This window comes from Paralichthys olivaceus, chromosome 21 (genome assembly GCF_024713975.1).
Source record: "Paralichthys olivaceus isolate ysfri-2021 chromosome 21, ASM2471397v2, whole genome shotgun sequence".
Taxonomy (NCBI): Eukaryota; Metazoa; Chordata; class Actinopteri; order Pleuronectiformes; family Paralichthyidae; genus Paralichthys; species Paralichthys olivaceus.
This window is the reverse complement of record NC_091113.1, coordinates 6,842,805-6,867,278: the sequence shown is the minus strand read 5'-3', so window position 1 is coordinate 6,867,278 and position 24,474 is coordinate 6,842,805. Positions and strand designations below refer to the sequence as shown.

General features: G+C 42.5%; 3 protein-coding genes across 4 annotated transcripts; 1 reads left to right on the top strand and 2 right to left on the bottom strand.

Annotated features, from left to right (window-relative positions):
• Positions 1–2,129: 2,129 nt before the first annotated feature.
• Positions 2,130–6,949, bottom strand: dcakd (dephospho-CoA kinase domain containing). The gene is made up of 5 exons (XM_020083441.2): positions 6,617–6,949; positions 5,590–5,701; positions 4,847–5,050; positions 3,992–4,079; positions 2,130–3,722 (listed from the first exon to the last, which is right to left on the bottom strand). Exons 2-5 carry the CDS (start codon positions 5,699–5,701, stop codon positions 3,437–3,439), a joined length of 690 nt encoding a protein of 229 aa, XP_019939000.1. The 5' UTR covers positions 6,617–6,949; the 3' UTR covers positions 2,130–3,436.
• Positions 6,950–6,985: 36 nt separating this feature from the next.
• Positions 6,986–10,964, bottom strand: pus3 (pseudouridylate synthase 3). Its single transcript, XM_069517325.1, has 7 exons — positions 10,805–10,964; positions 9,975–10,383; positions 9,614–9,891; positions 9,346–9,529; positions 9,130–9,239; positions 8,656–8,828; positions 6,986–8,130 (listed from the first exon to the last, which is right to left on the bottom strand). Exons 2-7 carry the CDS (start codon positions 10,377–10,379, stop codon positions 7,871–7,873), a joined length of 1,410 nt encoding a protein of 469 aa, XP_069373426.1. The 5' UTR covers positions 10,380–10,383; positions 10,805–10,964; the 3' UTR covers positions 6,986–7,870.
• Positions 10,965–15,595: 4,631 nt separating this feature from the next.
• LOC109626962 (myosin light chain kinase, smooth muscle-like) lies at positions 15,596–24,209 on the top strand. Of its 2 annotated transcripts, XM_069517324.1 has the most exons (17): positions 15,596–15,753; positions 16,183–16,352; positions 17,419–17,565; positions 17,669–17,821; positions 17,935–18,030; positions 18,869–18,999; positions 19,090–19,246; positions 19,492–19,803; positions 19,883–19,988; positions 20,084–20,287; positions 20,600–20,817; positions 21,393–21,516; positions 22,290–22,442; positions 22,664–22,793; positions 22,955–23,036; positions 23,226–23,366; positions 23,623–24,209. In XM_069517324.1, the coding sequence occupies exons 2-17, from the start codon at positions 16,184–16,186 to the stop codon at positions 23,826–23,828; spliced, it is 2,529 nt and encodes an 842-aa protein (XP_069373425.1). In that variant the 5' UTR covers positions 15,596–15,753; position 16,183; the 3' UTR covers positions 23,829–24,209. The 2 variants fall into 2 exon arrangements, with proteins under 2 accessions (XP_069373425.1, XP_069373424.1); XM_069517323.1 differs by lacking the exon at positions 15,596–15,753 and having other exon boundaries at positions 16,019–16,352.
• The last annotated feature ends 265 nt before the right edge of the window (positions 24,210–24,474 follow it).

Sequence of the window (24,474 nt, the reverse complement as noted above, 5' to 3'; positions counted from 1 at the left end):
CTAAGGAAGAGGACTCGCTCCCCAAATTGATAGGGATTATTTTAAGCTAACGAAAACATACAAATTTGTATTTTCAGCTGATTTTAGACCAATTCAAATATAATTACGGAATTCTGCCAATAAATGCCCCTGAATCTTACACACTGGTCCTTTAACTGCCAAAGATCTTAATTCCAAAACTGTTTCAGGACCTCACTGCTGCATTTACATAAATACTAGTTTTACACACACACACACACACACTCATAAACACAATTGCTAGCATGTGACTATAAAAAAACAATTGTGGCATGTATTAAATGATAAGTCTCGGAACTGGGCACAACCTATAATCCTCAGACTGCGTGGATTTTTCCCAGAGGAGTAAACACTTCAGACACAACACAACGTTATTGAAAATGAGTTTGGACTGCCAGTTATCTAGAGTTGCCGTTGTGTTTGGTGCAAAGCTGCTTGCTTCTGCCCAAACTGTTTTACCTTTGCTTTGGGCGGTAGGCAAGGGGAATGATGAAAAACCACTCAGACAGGAGATTCCAAAATGTTGACACACTGCGGCGCCTCGGGCCGACTCTCTGAACATGATGGTGAAATTATATAAGTCTTTACCCCCTGCCATCAGAAAATTACTTGCTCTGCTCCCGGAGCGGACCCACAACACGCAATAAAGCAGCGGGGCTGTGCCTGCGTCCATGGACTTTTACAAAGTTGAACAAGGCAACTTAAGACTTTCACCTTTCAGCTCATCACAATCAGAATTAAACCCACTTTATATTCAGACTGAGACTTTGCCACCCTTTTCTGCCTGGAGCGTTCACACTCGTTGGTACAGATATAGTCTTCTCTCCCCGCTCTGCATCTGGCCTCTGTCTGTGCAGGAGAAAGAGATGGAGAGAAGGCACACTTGGAAATCTCTCCTGAACAGCTGGATGACAAGGAAAGCATGTTACCCCCTGCAACACGGTGGAGACAGGGTTTTTAAAAAGCAGCCTAAGAATAACATATTCATCATCCTGTGTTACGTGGGTGGTTGTGCTGCGTACAGGCTGCATGTGTTTAAAAGACCTCCATTGTGTTCGGTGCAGCGAATTTGCGAATTACATATGTATCCAAATGTGTGGTCATGCAGGCTCTGGTTCACTGCCCCACCCCCCCACCCACCGCAGCAGGAGTCACTTTGCATTAACTCCACGGTGGCTTGATAAAAACAAAGAGCAGACCAGTAGGGGCTTCAGACGGAGCCAAGTGAGCCACGCAGGCGAGTCGGCCCTCGGTGCCAGGGTGATGTCACCCCGCGCGCCTGTGGGCCTGAATTTTCGTGCCTAAGCTCTAATGTGCACAAGAGCAAGGACATCACCACGGACCATTTATACAAGTTCATCATTGTCTTCTCCTCAAGTCTTGTCACTCACACAATTTCCTGTAGGAGCTGAGTGCATGAAGAGATTGTACATGTTGTGGAGACTTCATGAATTTCAGGGCTGCCAATACAATTCATTATCACAGGGGAAATAACTGGAATAATTAGCCAATTCATATGTAGGCTATTTTTTGTGATATTCACTCAGATATGTTTGTGAGAATTTGATTATTTTCTTCATAAATCTTCATGAATGATGGTAAACAGAAAATCACTGATCTAAAATAAACATGACAGATTTTGTTCAAATATTGCCTGTATCATGAGTCCCTGTAAAATGTCTAATGTTTTCTTTCGTGATAAATTATTTGTTTTTTTCTGCAGTTAATTTAAGGATTAATTGATTCCTGCATTGTAGGAATTGTGACAAATAAAGGATAATCATGCTTTTAATATGGTCATTGTTATAGAGATAAGCAGAGTGTCTCTGGTAAGGTCCTGGATATTTAATATTATTAATAACATTTTGATATAACTGGTATAAGGGGAATAAGTCATATCCTCAATGACTTTTATCACAGAATTTAACATTAACCTGTGTACTTTGGTTTATCTTTGTTACTCACTGAGACACATGGTAGTTTTGGCAGAAAATGTCGACACGTTACTGTGTTGAGTCATCTCGACCTGGTGTGTGTTGACATTAATGTGCTGTGCTGATATTTGGGAATCATTTTGTTCAGAGGATTCAGAAAAACACACCGACACTATCTGATAGTTGTTCCTTTAAATCAGTGGTGTTGGATCATTTATGTTTACATTTTAGCAGCTAACATTACAAATGTTAAGGTGAGTGTGCACTGAAAGAAAAACATTACAGGTTATTTGCAGAGGACAGCTTCAAGTGTAAGAAAATACCGTGAGAAATATATTTTGTGGAAAGTCACTCAGTTCCCATTAAAAATGGATTGTCAAATATCCTCTGTCAATATTCATTATACAGTCATGATCATACAATCATCACATATTCTATAATCATCACATCCTTCATATTCAGCATTTCCCAATTTTCTATCAGAGTATCTAGTTTAAATCACATTATCCTGCATTAAAATACTAAATGAGAGTTGTGCACGATGAATAAAAACTACAGAAACTTCAGTGACTACAATCTTTTACTTTTTCCATCTTCTCTCCATCACTTTTTATTTAATCTATGCAATCACCCAAAATGTATTTGAGCAGCTTTAAAAGGTGTAACCTTAGACCGTATATAAAGAGGGACTTCACTTCCTCACCCCACAAAAATGTAGTTAAAATAACCACGTTTTTCGGGGTGCAGCCACAGTATCGAGGTCTTGCTCGTACACGCTCTCGACCAACAGGGAGTCAGCCTCAGCTGTCGATCATGACGCTTCACTCGGTATTTATAGAATCAAATAACTAATTGAAACCGAACTAACTGAAACATGAACTCCTATGTGACCTTTGTTCCATCTGCTAGCATGGAGGAGGCAGGGTCCTATACTGCAGCCAACCACCAGAGGGCGATCCAGATGACTTGGCTTCGCTTTTGGGGGTACTGTCATGGCGTCCACTTCTATATAAAGTCTCTCGGTGCAACCAAAGAGAATCTCATCCTGTCTATAATCTATCATACGTCATGGTTGAACAAATAGAAGTAACGTGTTGAACACTACATTACAATTAAGCTTTAGCCCGTTTTTAAGCTCTGATCTGCCGTCACTGTCGAGAGCAGCTCTCGTGTAACTAGGCACAGGTTGTAAATTAGAGCTTGTACAGTATCACCTTCATGTTTTAGTGTCTCACAGTAAAACCCCACAGAAATTGCACATAGAAACCTTTCACACCAAACAACAATTTCTCACTATATGTTATGTCAACAGTGTGAGTCTGTGTTAATCAGTGCACGTCACACCACTGAGCTGCAGTGATGGGCACTGTGAAACTAATCTCACAGTAATTTGCATCATTACCTCCGACCTGCCTGCTTCTGTTCACATCCTCATCTTTGACCACATCTGGGAGCGAACCCCTTTACAGCTGCAACTTCCTCTGTTAAGATAAAAGGATCTTGGCAGCATAGAGCAGAATCCCACTCAGACCAGTGGTGGCAGCGATAGCCACGACCCTCACTAAAAGGAAGTCCATGGAGTCCTCCAGCTTTGTGTGCAGCCGCAGGACCTGCCGGTGGGTGTCCTCCCGGCTGCCCGAGTTCTCGATAACGTGATTGGCCAGACCGCGCTTTTCATTCAGCGGCATCTGTGCCGCCATGCGCTGCTCGGCCTGCTCCTGGGTCAGGCCGTCCCTCTGCATCAGGCGCGATAGCTGAGTGGCAGGGTCACTGAAAAGGAACCGACAATGGAGGTTATTTATGGTGCAGCCAGGGTGCCTTGTTAAAATATCCAGAGGCAGTGAGTCATGCTAATAAGGTGACGAGAGAGGAAGACAGGTAACGGATAACTAATATAAATATTAAAAACTGCCCCTAATGGCCAGAGTCTGTCAAAAACAAACTGTCAAACAGTTGAATGATTCAAAGTATGAATCCTAGAGGTGAATCTCTGCAGTGATGAGGGGGGCGGGTTTGAGAAAGATGAGTGGTGGTCTTACCAGTAGACCACAACAGTGTGGTTCAAAAACTGAGTGAGACGCCTGGTTTCAAAGAGAAGAGGCACGTCCAGCACGACATAGCGATAACCTGAGGAGACAGAAGAAGAGGTGGAGCATTGTGAACGAGGATGAATGTGTCTCAACACGTTAACATCTACACTGTGAGGATATTATTAACACGACCAAGTTAATAACTAATCAAGATAATTAAAGTCGTTGTTTAGAAGTTAACTTTAAGCAAAATGTTCTTGATTACTTAGACCTGGACACCTGTATGGGCCAATCGGATACCAGTACATTTCAGAAAATACATTTTCTAATGTATTTTAACAGCAACATGTGACTGACTGTGTGGAAGAGATGGTTTCTATCACTGTTGTTTGTGTTATGTGGGAATACACGACTATTACTTCCTTTAAATAGCTCGAAACTTGAGTCTGGCGTGTCTCTGTTTAGCTTGTAGGAATTTTAAGTGTGAAATTTGCTGACTACACTTCCAGAAATCACTTATTCGTGGCCGTTCTAAAAACAGCACAACTGCTTTGCTGCAGCAAAGAGGAAGTGATTTATGAGAAAATTCCAGTTTTTATCTGGTTGAAACTAAAACACTTAGAAGACGTTTTGTAGCAAGTGAAAGTTGTATTTCTTTTTTTATTTTAAGTTATGGTTTCGGTTGTTTGACTTTCACCTTCTACCTGATGAAATGTTGGGAATATTCTGAAATTCTGTATCTCACTTCTTGGCTACCGCCCACCCCTCTGCTGCCAAACAGACTTGACTCACTCTCACTAACTAATCCTCCTTTCCCGTCCCTGTGTCAACCTATAACTGAGCCGAACCCAATTCCTCGCTCACCTCTGAGGAAGTAGAAGAGGATCTCTTTGAGCATCGCCTTGTGGATTTCCGGGTGGGTGATGGAGTTCAGCAGCTTCCTTTTCTCCTCGTTGGCGAAGATGAGCTGACCCAGCTTCTGCCTGTCAATCTCACCGTTCTCAAGCAGGATCTCTGGCCCGAAGTGGTAGACGATGCGAGAGTAGGCAGTAGTGTGGGGCTCCACGACTGTATGGTATCAATACATCATTGTTTTTGATTAACCAGTGTAACATGACTTGTGATAAGTGACGAAAACAAGTTAGTAAAAGACGTTAAATGCACAACTGAAAAGGAAATACAGAAGGTAGAAAGAGGGAGAGAAAAACACCTTAAACTATATTTAACAGACTCATCAGCCACCTGATTGTAATTAAATTTTTATCCTAATGCCTCACATTTTCTCCGACGTGCAGCTGTGCACTCTCTACCCAGTTCTGTGACCTTTTTAATCTTCATCACGTAATTGAAACATCATCCCTGCAGTCAGCGGAGACCTCATGACTCATGCAAACTCTCCAAGCATTCGTCTCAATCAACCTCCTACAGGCCTAAACCCCTTATGTCTATTACAGCATTTAACCAGAACTATAACAATGATAGCAACAGTAAAAGTCATCATTACATAAAGCAGGAGGACATTTAAATTTCTTATCTTATCTAAGGTGGACAAATTAATTTTGGTATTTAAACTGAATTTGTGTTGAAGAATACAAATATTCACTTGCCTTTCCTGGCCACAACGTCGGCATCGATAATGGGGCACCCAAGCTCCCGCAGCATCAAAGACACTGTGCTTTTCCCTGAGGAGATTCCTCCCGTCAGCCCCACCAGGAACATCTTAAAGCAACGACAGAGAGCTGCATCAAAGTCACGCCAGTACTGGTTAGAGCAAAACAGCTAAATAAAGAAAGGAAATGTAAAACTTGTGTGACGGCACATCTCACGACAAGTTATAATAAATAAAAGTTACACTACCAGACAAATAAACAGGATATTTAAGTAATTCAAGACAAAATCTTTACAATTTCACATTAACAAAAACCAAAGCTATAGATAGATAACATGATAAAAGATATTTCCAGTGGTACTCAAAACTTTAAGAAGTAGTTCAAAAAGACTAATTATGTAACAGTAAACATTTATTTTAGTACTCCTGAAATGGTCCACTTCAGAATAAATGTAAATATTATGGTTAAGATTGGGGGATATTTAATTACTTTCACCAAAATATACTGAATCATTATTAATGTATTGATTTAAGTATTCATTATCTGAGTGAATACTGCAAATACTTATATTGACAAATGTCTTGGAGTACATCATTGACCATTAAAAAGAGTAGTGTAGAAGTACAAAGCCCCAAAATGAAAATAATAAAGTAAAAGTACAAGTAAGTGGAGTAAAAGTTACTTTTCTCAGCTGGATATTTTCACAATAAAAGTCTGAGTTACATGCTTACAGTCACACCTCTCTTATGTTTGACAGCACGCCCCCTGCTGTGGAAGTATGGAACTGCACCCAGTTAATGTAAAACATGGTAAAATACAAACTGCTGGTAAAGTGTCACGAGTCAAACTGGTTTGATTGGTGAACTGTGACGTCATCAATAACAAACTAACCCCATAACTAATGTCAAACCTCACGAGCTTTAACAGGAAGTTAAATCTGAAGCAGCCAGAACAGAAACAAGTGTCCGCAGGTTGAGCTCCGTCTGTTACTGACGTGTGTCTGTTGCTGGTTTGGTTTCTTTACCTTTGCAAACACGACAGCCTCCTGAGAGCAGCCGGAGCTACAGCGGATCCGTGCAGAGACACGGTAAACAAGCACGGCTGCTAACAGGCTAACGTTAGCATGCGTGTTTATCACGTGAGAGCGACGAAAACGACTCGAACACACGAAGCAGCGGACATGTTCTCTCTGTGGCACTTCGTTAACAGTCGGGTGAGGAAGCTGCTCGGGTCCGTGTCACTGGAAACTGCGTGTTTCACTCCGAGCTGCTCTCCACGGGCTGCTAACCACCTAGCTGCTTAGCTTCACAAGCGCCACATCAGAAATCCTCCCACGTCCCCCTCATGGTTTGACATGAGTTCCGCCCCGCTGATAAACCGAGCAGACAGGAACTTTCTCCAAAACAGGTTTATTTGAATACAAAATAAATATTTGCATGGAAGAAAAATGAGAGATTATTATGTCTTTAAACTATGGCGGCCCTGAAGTCCCAGGAGATCTTTTTTTATCTTGATTTTTCAAGATAACTTGTGCACACAAGATATTTATTTTAAGATGTTTGTGTTTTAACGACTCAGACGCTCAAAGCCAAAGTTGTATTTTCACCCAGAATGGTCACACAATAAAGTTCTTGTTGCTCTTCATAATAAAAGCTTTAAATTCAACTTGGTGTTGTCTTCAAAGCATCGGCCTGTCATGATTTTACTCTGCAGATATCAACTCTGTGTGCGGAACTTATTTATCTCGAGCGGACAACATAAAAAAATACCATCTTTTGGGACTTCAGGAGAGATTATGTCATAAATCTGAGAAAGTTTTTCACAAGAAACAAATCTGCTGTTTGTTCTGAATTAAAGACATGGATCAAAATCTGTGTAGTTTCTGTCTAAACAATCCCAAAGTCCTGAGGTGCCTGTGTAAACTGCTGACAGACTAATAACAAAGTCATATATTACTTAAAAACACAAAATAGTATCTTCCAATGACTCAGACCCAAATTAAAATGAGAACTTCTCTTGGGATTTTGAATTCGGCTATATTGTTCATTCTTAAAACGACAGCTTATTTTTTTTCCCTCATGAAAGACTTTCTTAGAATTCTGACATAATAATTTAAAAAACAGCAGAATTCTTTTCTCTACTGAATCCAATAAGCTTCTGTAGGAAACAGACAGAATCTATGAATGTAAATCCACTGTTTAGTGTCCTGAATGAAAATGGGGAAAAAAACAATGCTTTGGCTTGAAATAAAATGTGTCTTTTTTCAGACTGAAAAATCTCAGTCTTCTTCACTTTGCTTCGACGGTGGCAGCTCTGCAGAAACAGGCACGGTGGAGGAGATGTGGGAATGTTTGGACCTTTTCCCTCTGTGGACCGTTTCACCTCCGTCTTCGCCTTCCTCCCGCTCCAGTCTGCCTCTTTTGACAAAGTGGTCTATCCTGGACTCCAGGCTCTCGCAGCACGGACGCTCCAGCAACGGTCGATAGTTTCTCTGCCTGCTGCCTTCCACTAACCAGCAGTGGTTGGAGGACACTCCGCCTGTGGACAGAGAGCAGTGAAAAAGATGTAGCGTTAATTCACACAAGGAAATGATGTGCATGAAAAGAATTCACAAGGATGCAAAGCTACAAATGTAAAATAAAACTTTCATAGAGTATCAAAATAGTTGCTATTTCATTATCTGTTCACAACTAGTTGCTGCGGCTCTCGTCTCCAAAAAGCCTCAGGATGATAAAACTATCACTGCTGGAGTGTGGAGGTTTCAAACACATGAATATAAAGAGCTCTTGATGGTTTGGAAGCAGAATCATGATGCTGCATAATAATTGGGTGCAGTCCAGTTAAATTCTTTGAGGGATGCTTCAGGTGTGTTGTCATGACAACCTCCATCCTTCTAGAGATTTTTTTTATTTTTTTATTTTTTTAAACAGAAAAACAAACACTTCTTTAAACTGGTGTTAAAATACGTGTTGCACTTGATGAATGAGTTTTACACAGAATGGTTTTGATAACTCTCTATATGTTGAAGCTCACAGAGGCTGTTGCTTCTTAATAAACTCTCACCTGAGGCCTCCAGACCCTTGATCATCCCATGGAGGACGTGGCTCTTGACTTCACTCTGGGTCCAGTGCTGCTGCAGCACCGACAGGACGTAGTTCACCTCCTCAGCCTCCTGCTTCCAGCTCAAACCTTCAAAGTGGCAGTCGTACAGCACCAGAGGGAAGTCCACCGCCATGCTAACGTCAAGAAGGAGAATGTTCAAGACTCAGACTGATGTAGCTCAACCACAGACAGACGACCATACTGCAGTCTGCCACTAGGGGTTGATGAAGATGTTTTGGCTCCAGAAGTGAAGCCAAAACATCTTCATCAACCCCTAGTGGTGGACTGCAGTATGGTTTCTGTCATTTTGGGTGGTTCTTGACATGAATATAGAATTTCAAACATTAAATGAAATCATTCTTTGTGTATTTGTGTGTGAGACAGAGCATAGAAGACATTTGACATACACAACTTCTTCATTACTCATTAATTCACCTGTACTGGGGCTTTCTGGGATTCCTCTGAACATCCAGGAGCTGATTAATTAACTCTGGGGCTTCTAGTTTCTGTCCTATCAGGAGAAGCACGGCCATCATGCATCGTACCTGTGGTGTAACACAGCAAAGGTAATCAAATATTTATATTACATTTTAAAAGAAATGAGCTCCTCAAGAGAGAAATTATCTGAACTGCAGTTGTTGTCTTTGATACCTGGTGGTAAAGGAAGGCCAATCCTTTAATCTCGAAGATGAAGATGTCATATTGATCTGTGCTGGACGTGTGCTGAGGCAACGCTGGCTTGACGGACGCTGACAAGATGGTCCTCTCAAACTGCAAGACGCCGTTGCCCACATCCATTTTGCACATGTTGCGAAAGTCATGTGTCCCCTCGTACCTGTCGTGTGCAAAGAGAGCTCCAGATCAGAGCTGCGTCTTCAACGGGAGACATCAGTGTTTAGGATTTAGTGTCTTCACTGACCTTTTCGCAGCATCTGCCATCAACGCCACATCCAAAGATCCTCGGGGGAAGTAGTAGCGATATGTGCGGGACTGGCAGTCGAAGCGAGCACTGAAACCCTCTGCGACGGGGGCCCAGTCCAAGATCCTGATGTCCTGGGGCAGGACTCTGTTCAGCATCTTCACATACGGAACCTCAGAGACGGCAGCTTTACTCTTGGTGCTTGCGTCAACATTCTCCGGGAGCGTGACACCGAGTCCTCCACAAAACTGTGTGGACCTCAAATCAATTGTAACGACCTGTGTGAAAGAGATGAGTTTACTTAACGACTGCGTGAGAAAAACTATCAAACGGCGCACGATCTTTGTCTCTGTGAACGCACTTGGGAAAAGGCGCTGACTCCTTTATCGGTGCGACCACACCGGTGATAGTTGGAGCTCTGTCTGTCCTGGATCAGCCGCGTCTTCAGCAAAGCCTCGAAGAGTCTGGCCTCCACCGTGTTGTCTGTGTTCTCCTGCACCGCAAAGCCCTGGTAGGCCCAGCCCAGGTACGCCAGCCGCAGGGCCGCGTGGCGCCGAGGGTGGGCGGAGAAGTCAAAAGGACGCTCCTTGTTGGCTTTCTTCCCCTTCTTCCTGCCGCTGGAGTTCCCATGAGGCTTGCGGTCGGTGATTTCACTGGATGTCACCTCCACGTCCTCTCCGGCTCCACTCGTCTCCCTCAGCTGGGACCTGAGCTCCTGCAGCTCTGCCTCCAGCTTCTCTATTCTCCGGGTCAGAGCCTCCGACATGTTGCTGGATGAGATTATTTACAGAGAATCACATGAATGCTGGAATCTGGTTTTATTACCAAGCAGGTTTACACATACAAGGAATTTACGTTGGTGTATATTGTTAATAGGAAACAAAAATACTATAAGCACCAGGGGAGGGATTGTGGGAAGTGTTAAAGTGTCTCCTACACACAATTAGCATCTGTTAGCTAGCACATGAAAACATCCACTCCACAACTACTTTTTCTTCAGTGTTAAACCACGTAAAACAATATTTAATTCCTTATATACTTTAATTCACTCTTACTCTTACAGGCAGTTAGCAGAAGTTCATCCCTGCTTCTCTTACTGGCTACATGCTAACACTGTACACAGCCTGTTAGCTCGTATGCTAAGCTAAAGATTAGCTGTTGGTGCTAAACACTGAAGCGATAAAACTTTACCTGTGAGTCCAGCGATGATCGATGAGCACAAACCTCTGTCTCCTCTCGCTTCTTGGTTCATGTGAGCTCACACATGCTTCTTCGTGCTGATGCCCGGTTTTGCAGCAGTCGGACCAGTATTGGGGGTGGACGCACTTCCTGTGTAAAGGGTTGCTGGGAAATGTAGTTTAGTACTTAGTTGGCCTTGTGCAGCGTGATGAGCTCCGTGTTTGAGAGCAACGTGTTTAGAAGATGATCCAGTGTGAGTATGACTCAGTTTAACACAAAATGTCCACTGTTGATCTTCAGTATCTGTATTTTGTTTTTCTAAAATGTAAAATTAGATGATACATTTCATTTCCAGGTGACGGAGAGACACATGTAATTAGAAAGAACACATGTAAATAGAAAGAACACGTGCAAATTAAGCAAACAACTTCATCGATCAGACGACACATGCGCTGCAAAAAGTCACAACTCGTGCAAATACAGCTACAAATTGCGGAAATGACAAGAGAAATGTTTCCAGGGGACCCGAAAAAGTGATGCACCTGGCTGTAGTTCAGTGCTTTGAGAAGTTCCATCACCGCAGAGGAGAAGCAGACTTCAATAACCTTTTTCACTCTTACGTAATGTTTTCTTGGTTTGCAGTTTGTTGAGCTCTCTGGTTCAAATGGCTCAGTAGGAAGAAACATAGTCAGGTGGAAAGATTCAAAACACCACAGGATTACAAAACAATTGCAAAAAACAAACTAATGAAAGAAACAACTAGCTGCAGGAACATCAGAATCCAGTGTTCAGTGTTCAATGAATCAAAAAGCTAAGCTGTCGATGCTCTTAACAAGTCTGTAAGAATGTGTCAGGGGCCATCGTTGATTTCAAGGTCGGGGGTGGTGAGGTTCCCCTGATCTTCAGAGTCCAAATTCTAACTTGAAGAAGTGTTCCAGTTGCAACTTCCGAATCTGGGGTTGGTTATTCCAAGATGGACGAGATGGCAGCTCCCCAAAAGTGAGGCCAAATCATTTTGATCAACCCCTGGTGGCTGGCTGCGGTATAGGTCATAAATCCTGCCTCCTCCCTCGAGTGGATGTGACATGAACCAACAAAAAACTTCAAAGTTTACTTAAAAGTACACATTCTTCATTTTAGTTCTTATCACGCTGATGTTTGTTCAAGTGTTAGTTTCGTCCAGACACAATCACACCTGCAAAAACCTGTCAAAAGGTTGGAAGTTACTGGCAGCAAATGAACGTGAAGTCTGGTCAAAAGGTTCTTTCGTTTTTCTCTCGGACTAAATTCTAATTAATTCTGGATTTAACAACCCGGGGCAAAGAGGACGAGACAGACTTCATTGTCATTCATGTCCTCCTCTTCTCACTCTCTTTTTAAATGTCTGCATTACCATTGATTATATGAACATCTTTTCATGGAGACTATTAAAAAAAATCACATTTTAATTGGTTTAATATTTAGTAGGCAATCTCCATTTGATTTAATTCCAGTTGTTAAATCAACCACAAAACTCCAGGATCAAAATACTGAGGCCACTCGCTGGAAATGTGCTAAGTGGTGGGTAAGTCGAGTGTTACAGAATCATCATCATAAATAAGTAACAAACAGTTTCATCTCTCAGATTTGTTTTATGGAGTTTCTGTAAGTGAATTGTCAAATATGTCTCAATACCAGTCACAGTTCTATTTTTCTATAAGTTTTCTCTGATGTAAAAAGAAGTCTGGGTTATTCATCCTGTGCAGGCATTTTCACCACCCGGGACCCCTCGCTGTTTCCTTTGGCCGAGAGTCAGACTTGATCCTCTTCCATATTCGATTCTGCTCCCATTACTCGGCCCAACCGCCGAGACCCCCGAGACCATCTCGTATGAATATGTTTGATATAGCTTGAAAGAAAAAATGATTCTCTCTCAAATTATGCTATAAATTCCTTTCACTGCCTCCGTCGCTGCTTTTATTTCTTCACTCGCAGTTGCAGTGTCAGACAAATGAAGGATTACAGTTGCAGCAGACTTCCTGTCCTTCCTCAGAGCAGTTATTTGACAAACACTGCTGTGAGAGTGATAAAGAGTTAGATCTTTTTTTGGTGTGATTAATTTGATCTATAACCTGCCAATATCAATCAAAAACCATTAATGATGATTAATCCAACCTTTTGGATAATGTCTCTTTGTTTAGCCTCATCATTGTTTAAATATTATCACCATATTTCATTCATAAAATAAATAACATTGCTTACCAAGAAAAGCAAAGAAACCAGCAATCATTCAGCAACACGTGCACATTTTGAAGACCTGATGTGGACAATGCAATTCTTATTTTATACTAAATTAAAATTAGTTTAGAGAGACAACTTTAGTCTGTCCTCAGTTGAGTTTTTAACATTTGCAGTCTGAAACACGACTTTATGAAAATGAAAAGAGTCTGACAACACTATAATCAACACAAAGTCAGAGTTAGATTATTTGAACAGCAGCATCCGATTTGGAAAAACTACCGTAAAACATGATCATCTATTCCTTGGTTTATTTCATTTTAACTGATTTCCCAAAGAGCACCATGTGGGAATTTTTAACACATTAATTTCCAAACAAACAAACTCCTTTTTTCCACAACATTTTTGAATTGAATTGAATTAGTTTTTGGAAGCTGCGCTGTTTGTTTTTGTAAACGTTTCCTCTTATGTTAGCATTAGATAAAAAGGGTGGTAACATAATGGTTTCCTGAGTAACGTTTATTCAAGTCGGTATTACTGTATTTTTATAGGTATTTGTAGGTTTACTACTATTCAAACAGATAAAGTGCCAGTAAATCACACATTAAACTGTCGCTCTTAAAAATTTCATAAACAAACAGAAAAATAAATGAGAGAATTGTCAAGAAAGAAAATATAGAAATTCAGTTGCTCTTCTTCTTGTCTCATGAGCGTTGCTTTGGGGCTTCTTCCCTCCTTTTGAAGGCCAAACTCTTCCCCAAAGAGCTTCTCCACCAACACATGGATCAGAATCAGCTGCAGGAAACCTGATCCGACTTCCACGGGCTGGAAAAGGACCGAGGCCTCCAGCTGCACAGCAGTCAGCGTGTCCTCTGTTCCTCACATCTCTATCGAGTCTTGTCTCTCTGCTTCCATCTCCTCAGAGTTTTTCCTCTCCCCATTTTCTGCTTTCTTGGAGCTCAAGAAACCACGGTTCTTCTTGATTTCAGACACTGTTTTCTCAAATCTAGTCTGTCCTCACTAATCCCTGAATCACAGCCGGCATTTGGACATTTATGAGGGAAAGATAAGGAAACTTATACGGAAGATAGGGAAACAAACAACAGATTAGTAGAGAATGATACTGAATCTTTGACCTGTGTCCACATCACTTTCATAAAGTGATGGAGTCTGGATTTGTTTGAAAGAGTTTGTGGGAACAGGCAGGAAAACACTTCACACAGAGCTTGTCTTTGAAAGACTTAATGTGAACCAGAAGTAAAATGACTACCATAGTTGGCATGTTATGTCACAGACAGAGAACATTGTCCTTCCCACTCTTTGCTTTTCCTGTTTTGAATTCCTTGAGGCCTGTACTGTTGCTTTCCGTCTGATTAGGATCATTTCCAAGCAGAGATGAGGGGCGTTGAGGTTGTAGACCATTAAAATGAAAGCTCCTATCAAATGCATGATCCATATTGTAAGCTCCATATAGGGCAAACGGGTATAGCACTAATGCACTAAAGCCTTTTCAGGGATATTTCTTCCCTTATATGACTCTTTCAGGAGGCTGTGCCAAAGCTCTCAGTGATCAGCCAAACTCTTCCATGGGTGATGTCTCATGGGTGCTTTGATGTACTTTGATTTATCTTTTCACATGTCCAAACTATAAATCTTCCATTAAAGAAAATAAACCATCAAATCCTGTTCACACAAAACACACATTTGGGAACAAAAGTAATTAAGACCAAAAAAAAAAACCAGATGCTTGTGTGTCTGTTTGTTTTCACATTTGTGACATAAAATGACATAACATCAGACGTGGGATAGCGTGAGTCTGTCCATCAGTAAAGAGTTAAGCTCTCGTCCATGTCTGCTCCATCAATCAGTGTGCTTCTAGTACCAGGAGGCATGTTTGTAGTCTAAAGTAAATGATGTGCCTCCCACACATATGGTTCTACTTATACATACCAGCCCCTGTAGCCTAATAGTTTTCCTACATTCTTGAACTGACACGAGTGAAACGTGTGCATTTGAAACCACAGCAAAAGCACTCATTTACTTGAGGGTACCATTTAGAAATTAAATATTATGAACTCATTATTGGCGTTGTGGTATTTGGTGTTTGTCTTTGTAAGAAATCACTGACAAATGTATCAGTCATGAAATGTTAAATCAGCAGTCAGTAATAATAAAAATCGATTAACATTTAGGAAAATGATCATAGAGACTAAATCTTTTCTTCAGGTGCTCCACGTCAAGTAAGAGAATGAGATGGTTTCAGATAATTGGTGAATCTTCATCGGCTTTGAATATGGATAAGATAAAAACCACACAACAAAAGCTAAATGAAAGCACAGCTTGGAGACACACCCAGACAGTAGCTGTATCCATTTCCATATCAATAGGATATAAAGTTTCTTGTTTACAGGTGGAGCGTCTCTGTTTGTGGTCACATGGTCCCACTTCTCCACTTTCATTCAAAAGAAACACCACCCCGAATATCCACGGTTTAAAATAGTTGCTTCTATCGTCTCCATGTACTTGTTGTGTGTCGCGCCGCAGAGTAAACACTCACAGGAAAAGCTGCCCTACTGGCTCTTCTTGATTCCTGAGGTGACTGCAGAGAGGCTCGACCTGCAGTATGCCGAGTGCTTACAGGAAAAAAGTGTTTTCACAGAACAAAATGCTGAAAAGAAGTAGACAGAGGGAAACTGTGATTGTATTCTGAGAGGGGAAAGAATCTTCACGAGGAGGGGCTTCAGGTAAAAAATGTTTTCTATTCTTTAATGTGTTTTGATTCTCTTTAGCCTCCCACACGTTTCCTCCTCTTGCTTAATATCTCTCTTGTTTTCGACCACATGTGAGTCTCCCTCTCTGTTCTCAGTCCAGAGGAACAGTGGGGCTGAACATGTGTGTTTTCCATTGGCCTTTCTGATAAAATCCTTCTTTTTTCTCGTGAACTGTGGGCCTGAGAGTGGGTAGTGATTCCAGGGGCCGTCTGAAAGCAGAGGCTCCTCCTGTTTGCATCTGAGAGGATGTGTGAACAGAGACGGGCCGAGCAATGCAACACATTTGCTTCACCCTCTACTTACATGCAGTGTGAAAGGAAACCACAATCAACAGAAGGAGGGGGTGGTCTGAGTGAGAAGTAGTGAAACACATGCCTTGTCTGTTCATCACTTCTGCCCCAGGATGGACAAGGACAGACAGAAGCCAAAGACCTATGTGTCCACTTTCCGACTGGCCCTCAAGCCTCAAACCAAACCTGTGTGCGTGGAGAAGAAAGGGAAGGAGAATGGACTGGATACCACACACATGAAGATAATGGGAAACAACAAACTGGGATTCTCATCTGCAACAGGTAAACACTTGAAAAGTATTTTTAACAGTTGTCTCAATGCAACCCCCTGTGGGTGCGTCAGGTTTTACTTTGAGCTTGTTCACAATGAACCTGTTGCATGAGGACACTGCAAAGGCCTTTTGGTAAAACCAGGAGTACTGGAATCTGTTTGATTGCACATGTGTCACGAGCTTAATTCACCTGAGGCCAGTTCAAGAATTGTTAAAGTAATAGCCAAGGGTGTAGCATTTGTAAATAACCATGTTATTGTGAAATGGGCTGTTTTTGTAGTTATGTAGTTGCGGTCGGGGTGACGTGCAACTTACTACACACACACGTCCTCACTTTAAATTCAATTATTTACTTCATGGTGACTTGCCTTTTGTCCTCATAAAGACTCATTATGTGACTATGTAAATAGAGTTAAACATGAGTAACAACTGGACCTAACACACACACACACACTGGTGACCAACCATTGCTTATCCTGCTGGACATTCCAACACCATATGTGCAAACACACATGTGGTGGGAAAACATGTCACATTGCCCCTAACTTTACAACCACAGGGGACAGAGGAAGTGAAACTCGATGCTGGTCTACTTAAAGGTGAAACAGACAAAAATCATACCTCTAGAGTTTCCTATTTTAACTGATTAGTACTTGGTTGCGTGCAAACCCCCACCAAGGCCCAACACTTCCCTTAAAATTCGCAATGTGAAAAAAAGTCATGGATCTTCCCCCTGATCCAGATCTGCATAGAAACGTAATGGGTTCTTTCCTGACCCGCACTGCATCCTTCCGTTTCATGGAAATCTGTCCACTTTTGTAATCTTGTTCAAAAAGAAACCAACAAACAAAGGGACAGTAATGTAACCAACCTCCTTGGCGGAGTTATTGCAACAAACATACATCAGTGAAAACCTCCTAACATCCCTCCACTGAAACATCAGCTCATATTTTAATCTGCCCTGCCTGATGGGTCACCCGTAGAGAAGAAAAAAACCCTGCGAACACAGTTTTCAAACAAGTGAAGCATGTTTGATAACTTAAAATATTGTCCTTGACTCCTTATCTCTTGATAAGATGCCAGACAGACGCAACTGCAGACCCTGTCATCACCTCGCTTTAAAGAGCCCCTCCAGGACTGTTCAGTCTGTGAAGGGAGCGATGCTACATTTCAAAGTGTTATCACAGGAAGTCAGCCCCTGAGCATTTCCTGGCTGCACAATGGTAGGTGACATGATCCTTCCCAGAATATATCATTAAATACAAAAGAATGAAGGACTTTAATCGATCACAGCTACAATATGTGTTTTTCCATCTCATCACGTAGGTGAGAAGATGCATTCAAGTGCCACTTCCTTCAAGAATGGTGTTGCCGTTCTGGTTCTGAAACGGTGTTCACGAGGAAATGCTGGGACGTACACCTGCACAGCAGAGAATGCTGCTGGGAAACGGTCAAGTTGCGCTGTGTTACGTGTCACAGGTAAAGCAAGAGTCAATATCAAGTACAGTTGTACATGCACATGAATGAAACGCATTGAATCGATCTGAGTGCAGCTAACACGTTTCACTCTGTTTGATAAATATATGATAAAGGACCAACGATGAAGGAAATCCCCAGAACAAGCAACCACGAGCTGCACAGTGAGGTCAAGGTTGTTTCACATGAAAACACGGTCCCAGCTTCAAAAGGTAAAACACAGAGATAAGAAAAAGCACAAACAAGTTGAACTCCATTAAAAAAAAATAGTTTCATACAAACCCACAAACTCTTTTCTTTTCTTCTTACAATTAAGTATACTTTTGTCAGAGTTTATTTATATAGCATGTTTAAATCAACCACTGTGCTGGAAAGGCTTAAGATATGAATAATACAATCCAGAAGTATATTTATGAAATAGGGAATAAATAGAAAATTAAAGCAATAAAACATTAAAAATCATAGATAACTGAGTAAATTAAACTTTTGCACATTAACCGATGAAATCAAGTTGTCAAACTTTCAAATGGATCTTAGGTGATGATTTAAATGTGTCTAGGGTCTGAGTGGTTCTGATACGATTTGGTGAGATGCTCCAGAGATTAGATGCAGCCGCTTCTTTTTCCTCACTTGTGTGAAGGGTTAGGGGCAGATGATGTCACACCTCGTTCAGCTGTGGAAATAATTGATTTAGTTAAAAAAGAAAAGGGAAGCAACAACAAATAAGCACTTGTTTGGTTTATTAATAGAATAAAAAAATGTACACACAAATTTCTGATCACAGCAACTGTTTGACAGACAAACTGGCTCTCTAGCTTGATTGTATTATTTGCCGCTGCAACCAAACATGATTGTTCTCATGTGATTGGTTAGATCCTTCTTAAACACCCCCCCCACCACCACCACAGCACACACCTGTAAACCCACCCCCTCGTTCAGTCTCCACAGAGATTTCAACCTTCAAACAAAAGGGTGAGCAGAGGACAACATGTCCAGCTAGAGACAAAATCAAGTAACAGTCTGCTGCATTTTGTTGTTTTTTGACCTCAGGACCTCCTGTGGAGTTTCTTGACCCCCCCGAGCAGGTGGAGGTTCGGTTAGGAGAGCAGGCCCGTCTGCACTGTGAGTTCAGGAGCTGCTCTGTCCCTGTGGCCTGCTGCTGGATTTACAACAGAGAAAAAGTAAGAGTGATACGAGTCCCAGTCGCTGCACCTTCGGATCAGCATGTTTGTTTTCTGGCTTTGAAAACCAACGTCCTCCACTCTCTTCAGGTGGTAGTCGGGGGGCCGAGGGTGTCTGTCAGGAGCAATAAGACCCAGAGCAGCATGGAGATCTCTCAGGCCTGTGCAGACGACACAGGCTCGTACACCGTGATCGTGCAAAATCGAAAAGGCTCTGCACAGCACACAGTCTCCCTCAGTGTCATAGGTGAGTTCCAGTCTACCACTGTGATTTGAAATGATGCTGCTGCTGTTATTTTTTGTTCCCTAAATGCAGAAACTGGACACAAAGGAAATATGCTTATTGATATTTTCCTGTTGCACTAATGTAAAATGATCTGACCAGGAAATCACTGAAATAAGAGAGGAGGCTACTTCAAAAGCTAATAAATAGTTGTAAAAATAACCATCATCTCAGTTTCTCTTGTGTCTTGTTTTTGAATTTCCCCCCAGACCGACCCGATCCGCCAGCTTCCCACCCTGTCATCTCCAAGCTGTCCACGCAGTCCCTGGTCCTGTCCTGGACTGGCCCCAGCTACGACGGCGGCACGGCTGTGTTGGGTTACATCGTGGAGGTCAGAGACGAGGGCCCGGACAAGCCCGCCAGCTGGACCGAAGCATCGAGCCGCTGCAAGAACACGTCCTACCACGTCAGCTCGGGCCTGGAGCCTCTGGGGCAGTACCGCTTCCGTGTCCGGGCCTACAACTCAGCAGGAGTAAGTGACCCGAGCCAGGAGTCTGACTGCGTCAAGATGGAGACGGCGAGTAAGTGGTGACGTTTGGAGACAGACATTTTTGTGATCTGCGTCATGAGAAATGTGCTGACTTGCTTGACTTTTTTAAGTGTCAGAAGAGGAAAAGAAGGAGGAGCCAAAGTCGTACGTCACAGTGACCGTTGACACGAAACACAAAGTCAGCGACCACTACAACGTGCATGAAAACCTGGGATGGTAAGCACAGATCATTCAAGTTGTCAGATTGTAAACCACTGAAACAACAACTTACTGTTCCCTTTTATTTGCTTTGGATCTAAAAACAAATCCAGTGGGAAGTTTGGCCAGGTGTTCCGGTTGTCCCATAAAGAGACGGGTCATGTGCATGCGGGGAAGTTCTATCGAGCGCGGACCTCCAAGGAAAAGACGGCGGCCCGGAAAGAAATTGAACTGATGAACTGTCTCCACCACCCAAAGCTGGCCCAGTGTCTGGCTGCGTACGACACGCGCTCCGAGATGGTCATGGTCATGGAGTAGTAAGTGACATGGGCGTTAGTTTAGACTGAAAGTTGTGACACAGAAGGATGAAGTTTCATCTGAAGGAAAAGATGTTAGCATGGGGGAAGCACTGGTGTTGAAGCTTGAAATCAGTCAAACCATAAAATCCCAGCAAACCTATGGGACGATTTGTATAAAGCATATTTAAAATTTACATTTGGATTAAAGATTATATTTATAGTTCAGAACCATGAGTTGCATTTTTGATTATAAAGCTTCTCATCACCTGAGCTGACAGTTTCTTCTCTGATGTGCAGACCTGAACGTTGTGTTGTTATCCCTCTGCCCAGCATTGCAGGCGGCGAGCTCTTCGAACGCATCGTGGACGACAACTTCGAGCACACGGAGCCGACCAGCGTCAGCTACATGCAGCAGATCCTGGAGGGCATGCAGTACGTTCACAAGAAGAACATCGTGCACCTCGACCTCAAGCCGGAGAACATCGTGTGCGTGGACACCACCGGCACGCGGATCAAGATCATCGACTTCGGCCTGGCGAGTCAGCTGGGTGAGATTGACTGGACTTGTTTTGGGGGGGGGGAATCGCCTCAGGAGCACAATTAACGAGGGGTAGTTGAAAAAATGAAAACAGCAGTTGCTCACTGGGGACTTATTTGTCATCTGATGGCTGACGTGTCCCGTTTGTGCTCTAGAAACAACAAATAAGAAAATGGCAAATATCCTTATAAGGCCTGTTTGTGTGTTGGCGACAGTTAGTGCTGTCTGCTGCAGCCATCAGATTGAGGAAGAAAATGATTCATATGGTTTTTTTTAAATGTTACAATTTATTTTTTCCCCAAGTGCAGAGTTAAGTGTATTTAAACTTAGCAGACATAACATCGAGGAGTGTTTTCTGAATTCCTACAATTTTCATCAACTATTGGATCGTGACAACTCCTTAAACGGGCAACTATATCTCTATAAGCTCAGCTCAAAGCGCGTGAGGCGATTCAGGCCGAAATAATGTAACACTCCAGATGCAACAGCTCCACACTGGGTGGTCTATTTAGAGAAGACTGGGGCCCACTGTAAATAAGTTAATGCAAACAGGCACATTTTTCTTCCTCTCGTTCTGCTCTTCAGAGGAAGGTAAACCTCTGATGGTGATGCACGGCACGCCCGAGTTCGCGGCCCCAGAGGTGATCAACTACGAGCCCGTGGGCCTGGAGACGGACATGTGGAGCATCGGAGTCATCTGCTTCATCTTGTAAGCTGAACGGCGGCGGACAGTTATTGTACCGTGTGTTATTTTAACATAACTCAGCATAAAGTTACAGTTACCAGCTCAGAACGAAAGAATATATATATAGATCTTAACACTGATCTTTATTCAACATTTGGCCTTCATATGTCACGATGATGAAGTCATTTCAAAGTAGTTAAAAGACACAGGAATATATTACTGAGAGGAAATCCTACATTTTTTTTTTATCTGGTAAATATTAAAAATCTTTCCAACCTCAAATACTGTATCTCTGTAAACACAGATTTGGTGCCATCTCCTGGTGACTTTTTGGCATTACCACAGTCCCAGATAACCACAGTATAAAGATTCTTTTTATAAGATAAACTTGCTCCAAAATTACAGTAACAGTACAAAATACAATAGAGTCCAATAGAATAAAACGGAGTATTAAGTGTAAATAGGAAGTATAAGTGAAAATGTAAACCAGGACCAGTGCATACTTGAAATAAAAAGGGAAATAAAAGACGGAAAAAACATACTAACTAGGAGAAGGTTATATTGGACATGGTATTGAAACGCTTAACATTGTACATGAATATCAATATTGCACATAAAGGATACGTTCATAGTCTCAACCAAACTCATTGCAACACTGCATTAATCACCAAAGAACAATTCCAGTATTGGTGTGTACCAGAAATAAAGATGAGAGGACACCATGGCATTTCCCAGGAAGGGTGTTCATCAAGACCAGAAAATCCTTATTTACACACCATTACTGTTTTGTGTCACAGGCTCAGTGGAGAATCTCCCTTCCAGGGGAACAGTGATGCCGAGACTTTTGCCCTCGTGGCTGCTGCCACCTACGAGTTTGACGAGGAAAGTTTTGAGGACATCTCCAACGACGCCAAAGACTTCATCAGCTCCCTGCTGAAGAAAGACCGGAGGTTTGTCTGTTTCCTAATCGATCAGTGTTTAACTGCCCTGCAAGCACACACACATGGTTTTCACAGTTTGAAACGTTCTACCTCTGTCAGACATTCAGCTGGTATAGTCACATGATGAGCAACATTTTGGTTCCCGGGACCTTCACTAGCATTTGCAGGAACATTTACAAAACAAGCTTTGGAGGCTTCCTGCAGCAATTTGACAGCCTCTCGATCTGCAGATGCAGGTTGTCATGCACCGAGGCCCTCGTCCACCCCTGGATGGTCTCGTTCACCCCTCTGAGCCGCAGACCCACCAAATCTCTCAAGAAGGACAAGATGAAACATTTCCTGGCCAAGCGCAAGTGGAAGGTAACACAGAAAGTGGTTTTAGCCCAGCATTGGACAGATGTATAATTTCTTATCAGAGCTTCCTGATGACGACCTTTTACAGCCATTGTGCTGCGCAGGCCCGGAGCTGGGATGTGAATGTAGTTTGTCATCCAGTGCGATTTGTCCTTTAAAACTTCTAGAAAACTGGCAAGGCTGTTTTGGCCCTGCAGCGGATGGCTAACCTCTCCAACAGGCCAGACTCTCCTGGCAGCGCCTCTGAGGGTAAGACAGATAAATAGATTCACACACACACACACACACACACACACACACACACATACACACTGCCGCTCCAATTTCCTAGAGCTACATGCATATGGCAGATGACTCACAGTTTCAGATTGTCACTTCAAGTTTACCCTTTTGTGATCAGTTTGTGTTTTATTCATCATCCTCCTCCCTCTCATCCAGAGCCAGGATGGAGCCAGGAGGCAGAGGAGGCCATCCAGGCGCTGGATAAGCAGCTTCAGAGCGAACCTTGCTTCCAGCAGACCCTGAGGGACACCACACTTCCTAAAGGAGCAACTGCTGAGCTGAGATGCCTCGTCAACGGTAGAGTGACAGAGCTGTGGTGCACTTCATTAAATCATGTCCTGCCACATTATAGAAGTGCCAATGGCAAACAGAGCAATCTCCCTGAAAAGCTTTGACTGTAATAGAACGAGACCCAAACTGCTTGTTTTTTTGCTACCTGCTGTCTTTTATACAACCGCTTCTGTAATTTGATGTCTGTATATTTTTATTTCATTCACTGTCCAGTTGTTTGTTTTCATGTTTATGATTCTACAGCTCAGTGTGTCATTCTTAGGTTACCCACAGCCGCGGGTGAAGTGGCTCCAGAATGAGAAGCCGGTGTCCGAGTCCAGCAGAGTGACCGTGGAGCAAAACGAAGACGGCCTCTGTTCTCTGGTTCTGGACGATCTGGAGCAGTCTGACTCCGGGGTCTACGTGTGCAGGGCCAGCAACAAGCTGGGGGAGGCGATGTGCTCCGCCAAACTCCAAGTGGAAATGTGACTGACAAGCAAACTGCAGGATCCACATCAGTGACCGAAGAGATTCGAATGTTTAGAGAACTTCTGGACTTCGGCTGCATTCGTAATTTCAGGACTACGTTGCTGCTCCCTCAATAGGGATTAATGAGATTTGGACATGCATTACCCAGAGTCCTTTGTTTCACACGACACCAGTTACTCGTGCACTTTCTAAGCCTGCTTCCTTCCATTTGACATGTTCAGTCACCAGTGCACAGGGTTTTGAATTATTGAGGTCACATCACGCTACTGAGCTTCACTCTGCTCAGACGGCGAGTCACGTGAAAATTGTACATTTTGCACATTTAAATATTGTTCTGAGGTGAATGACTTACTTATAATAGAAATTAAATTTAAAAATGACTGTTTTTTTTATTTTATGTAACACTAGAAGGGCATTCAGAGTGCACACTGTTCCTTTAAGAAACCAAATTTAAATTCACGAGATCAGCAACATTTTGAATTTTATTAAAAACGTAGAAAAAAACCTCTCACAATGTTAAAGTGGGGGAAAAGAAATGACCAGATCCACACCACAAGTTAAAGGGTTCTTTCTTGACCTAAACCACATAAAACTGTCCATGTTATTTGACAAAAGAACACAGAGGTTTGAATAAACTTCAACATCA

Bases quoted from the DNA above. Each gene is read 5' to 3' on its own strand.
- dcakd (XM_020083441.2), bottom strand. From the start codon at position 5,701: ATGTTCCTGGTGGGGCTGACGGGAGGAATCTCCTCAGGGAAAAGCACA. The intron at 5,051-5,589 runs GCAAGTGAATAT...GATACCATACAG, and splicing joins CGACGTTGTGGCCAGGAAAG to TCGTGGAGCCCCACACTACT. The intron at 3,723-3,991 runs GTAAGACCACCA...GTTCCTTTTCAG, and splicing joins CACACTGTTGTGGTCTACTG to TGACCCTGCCACTCAGCTAT.
- pus3 (XM_069517325.1), bottom strand. From the start codon at position 10,379: ATGTCGGAGGCTCTGACCCGGAGAATAGAGAAGCTGGAGGCAGAGCTG. The intron at 9,240-9,345 runs GTATCAAAGACA...GTTACACCACAG, and splicing joins TGGCCTTCCTTTACCACCAG to GTACGATGCATGATGGCCGT. The intron at 8,131-8,655 runs GTGAGAGTTTAT...CTCTGTCCACAG, and splicing joins CAAGGGTCTGGAGGCCTCAG to GCGGAGTGTCCTCCAACCAC.
- LOC109626962 (XM_069517324.1), top strand. From the start codon at position 16,184: ATGGACAAGGACAGACAGAAGCCAAAGACCTATGTGTCCACTTTCCGA. The intron at 20,818-21,392 runs GTGAGATTGACT...TCTGCTCTTCAG, and splicing joins CGGCCTGGCGAGTCAGCTGG to AGGAAGGTAAACCTCTGATG. The intron at 21,517-22,289 runs GTAAGCTGAACG...TTTGTGTCACAG, and splicing joins GGAGTCATCTGCTTCATCTT to GCTCAGTGGAGAATCTCCCT.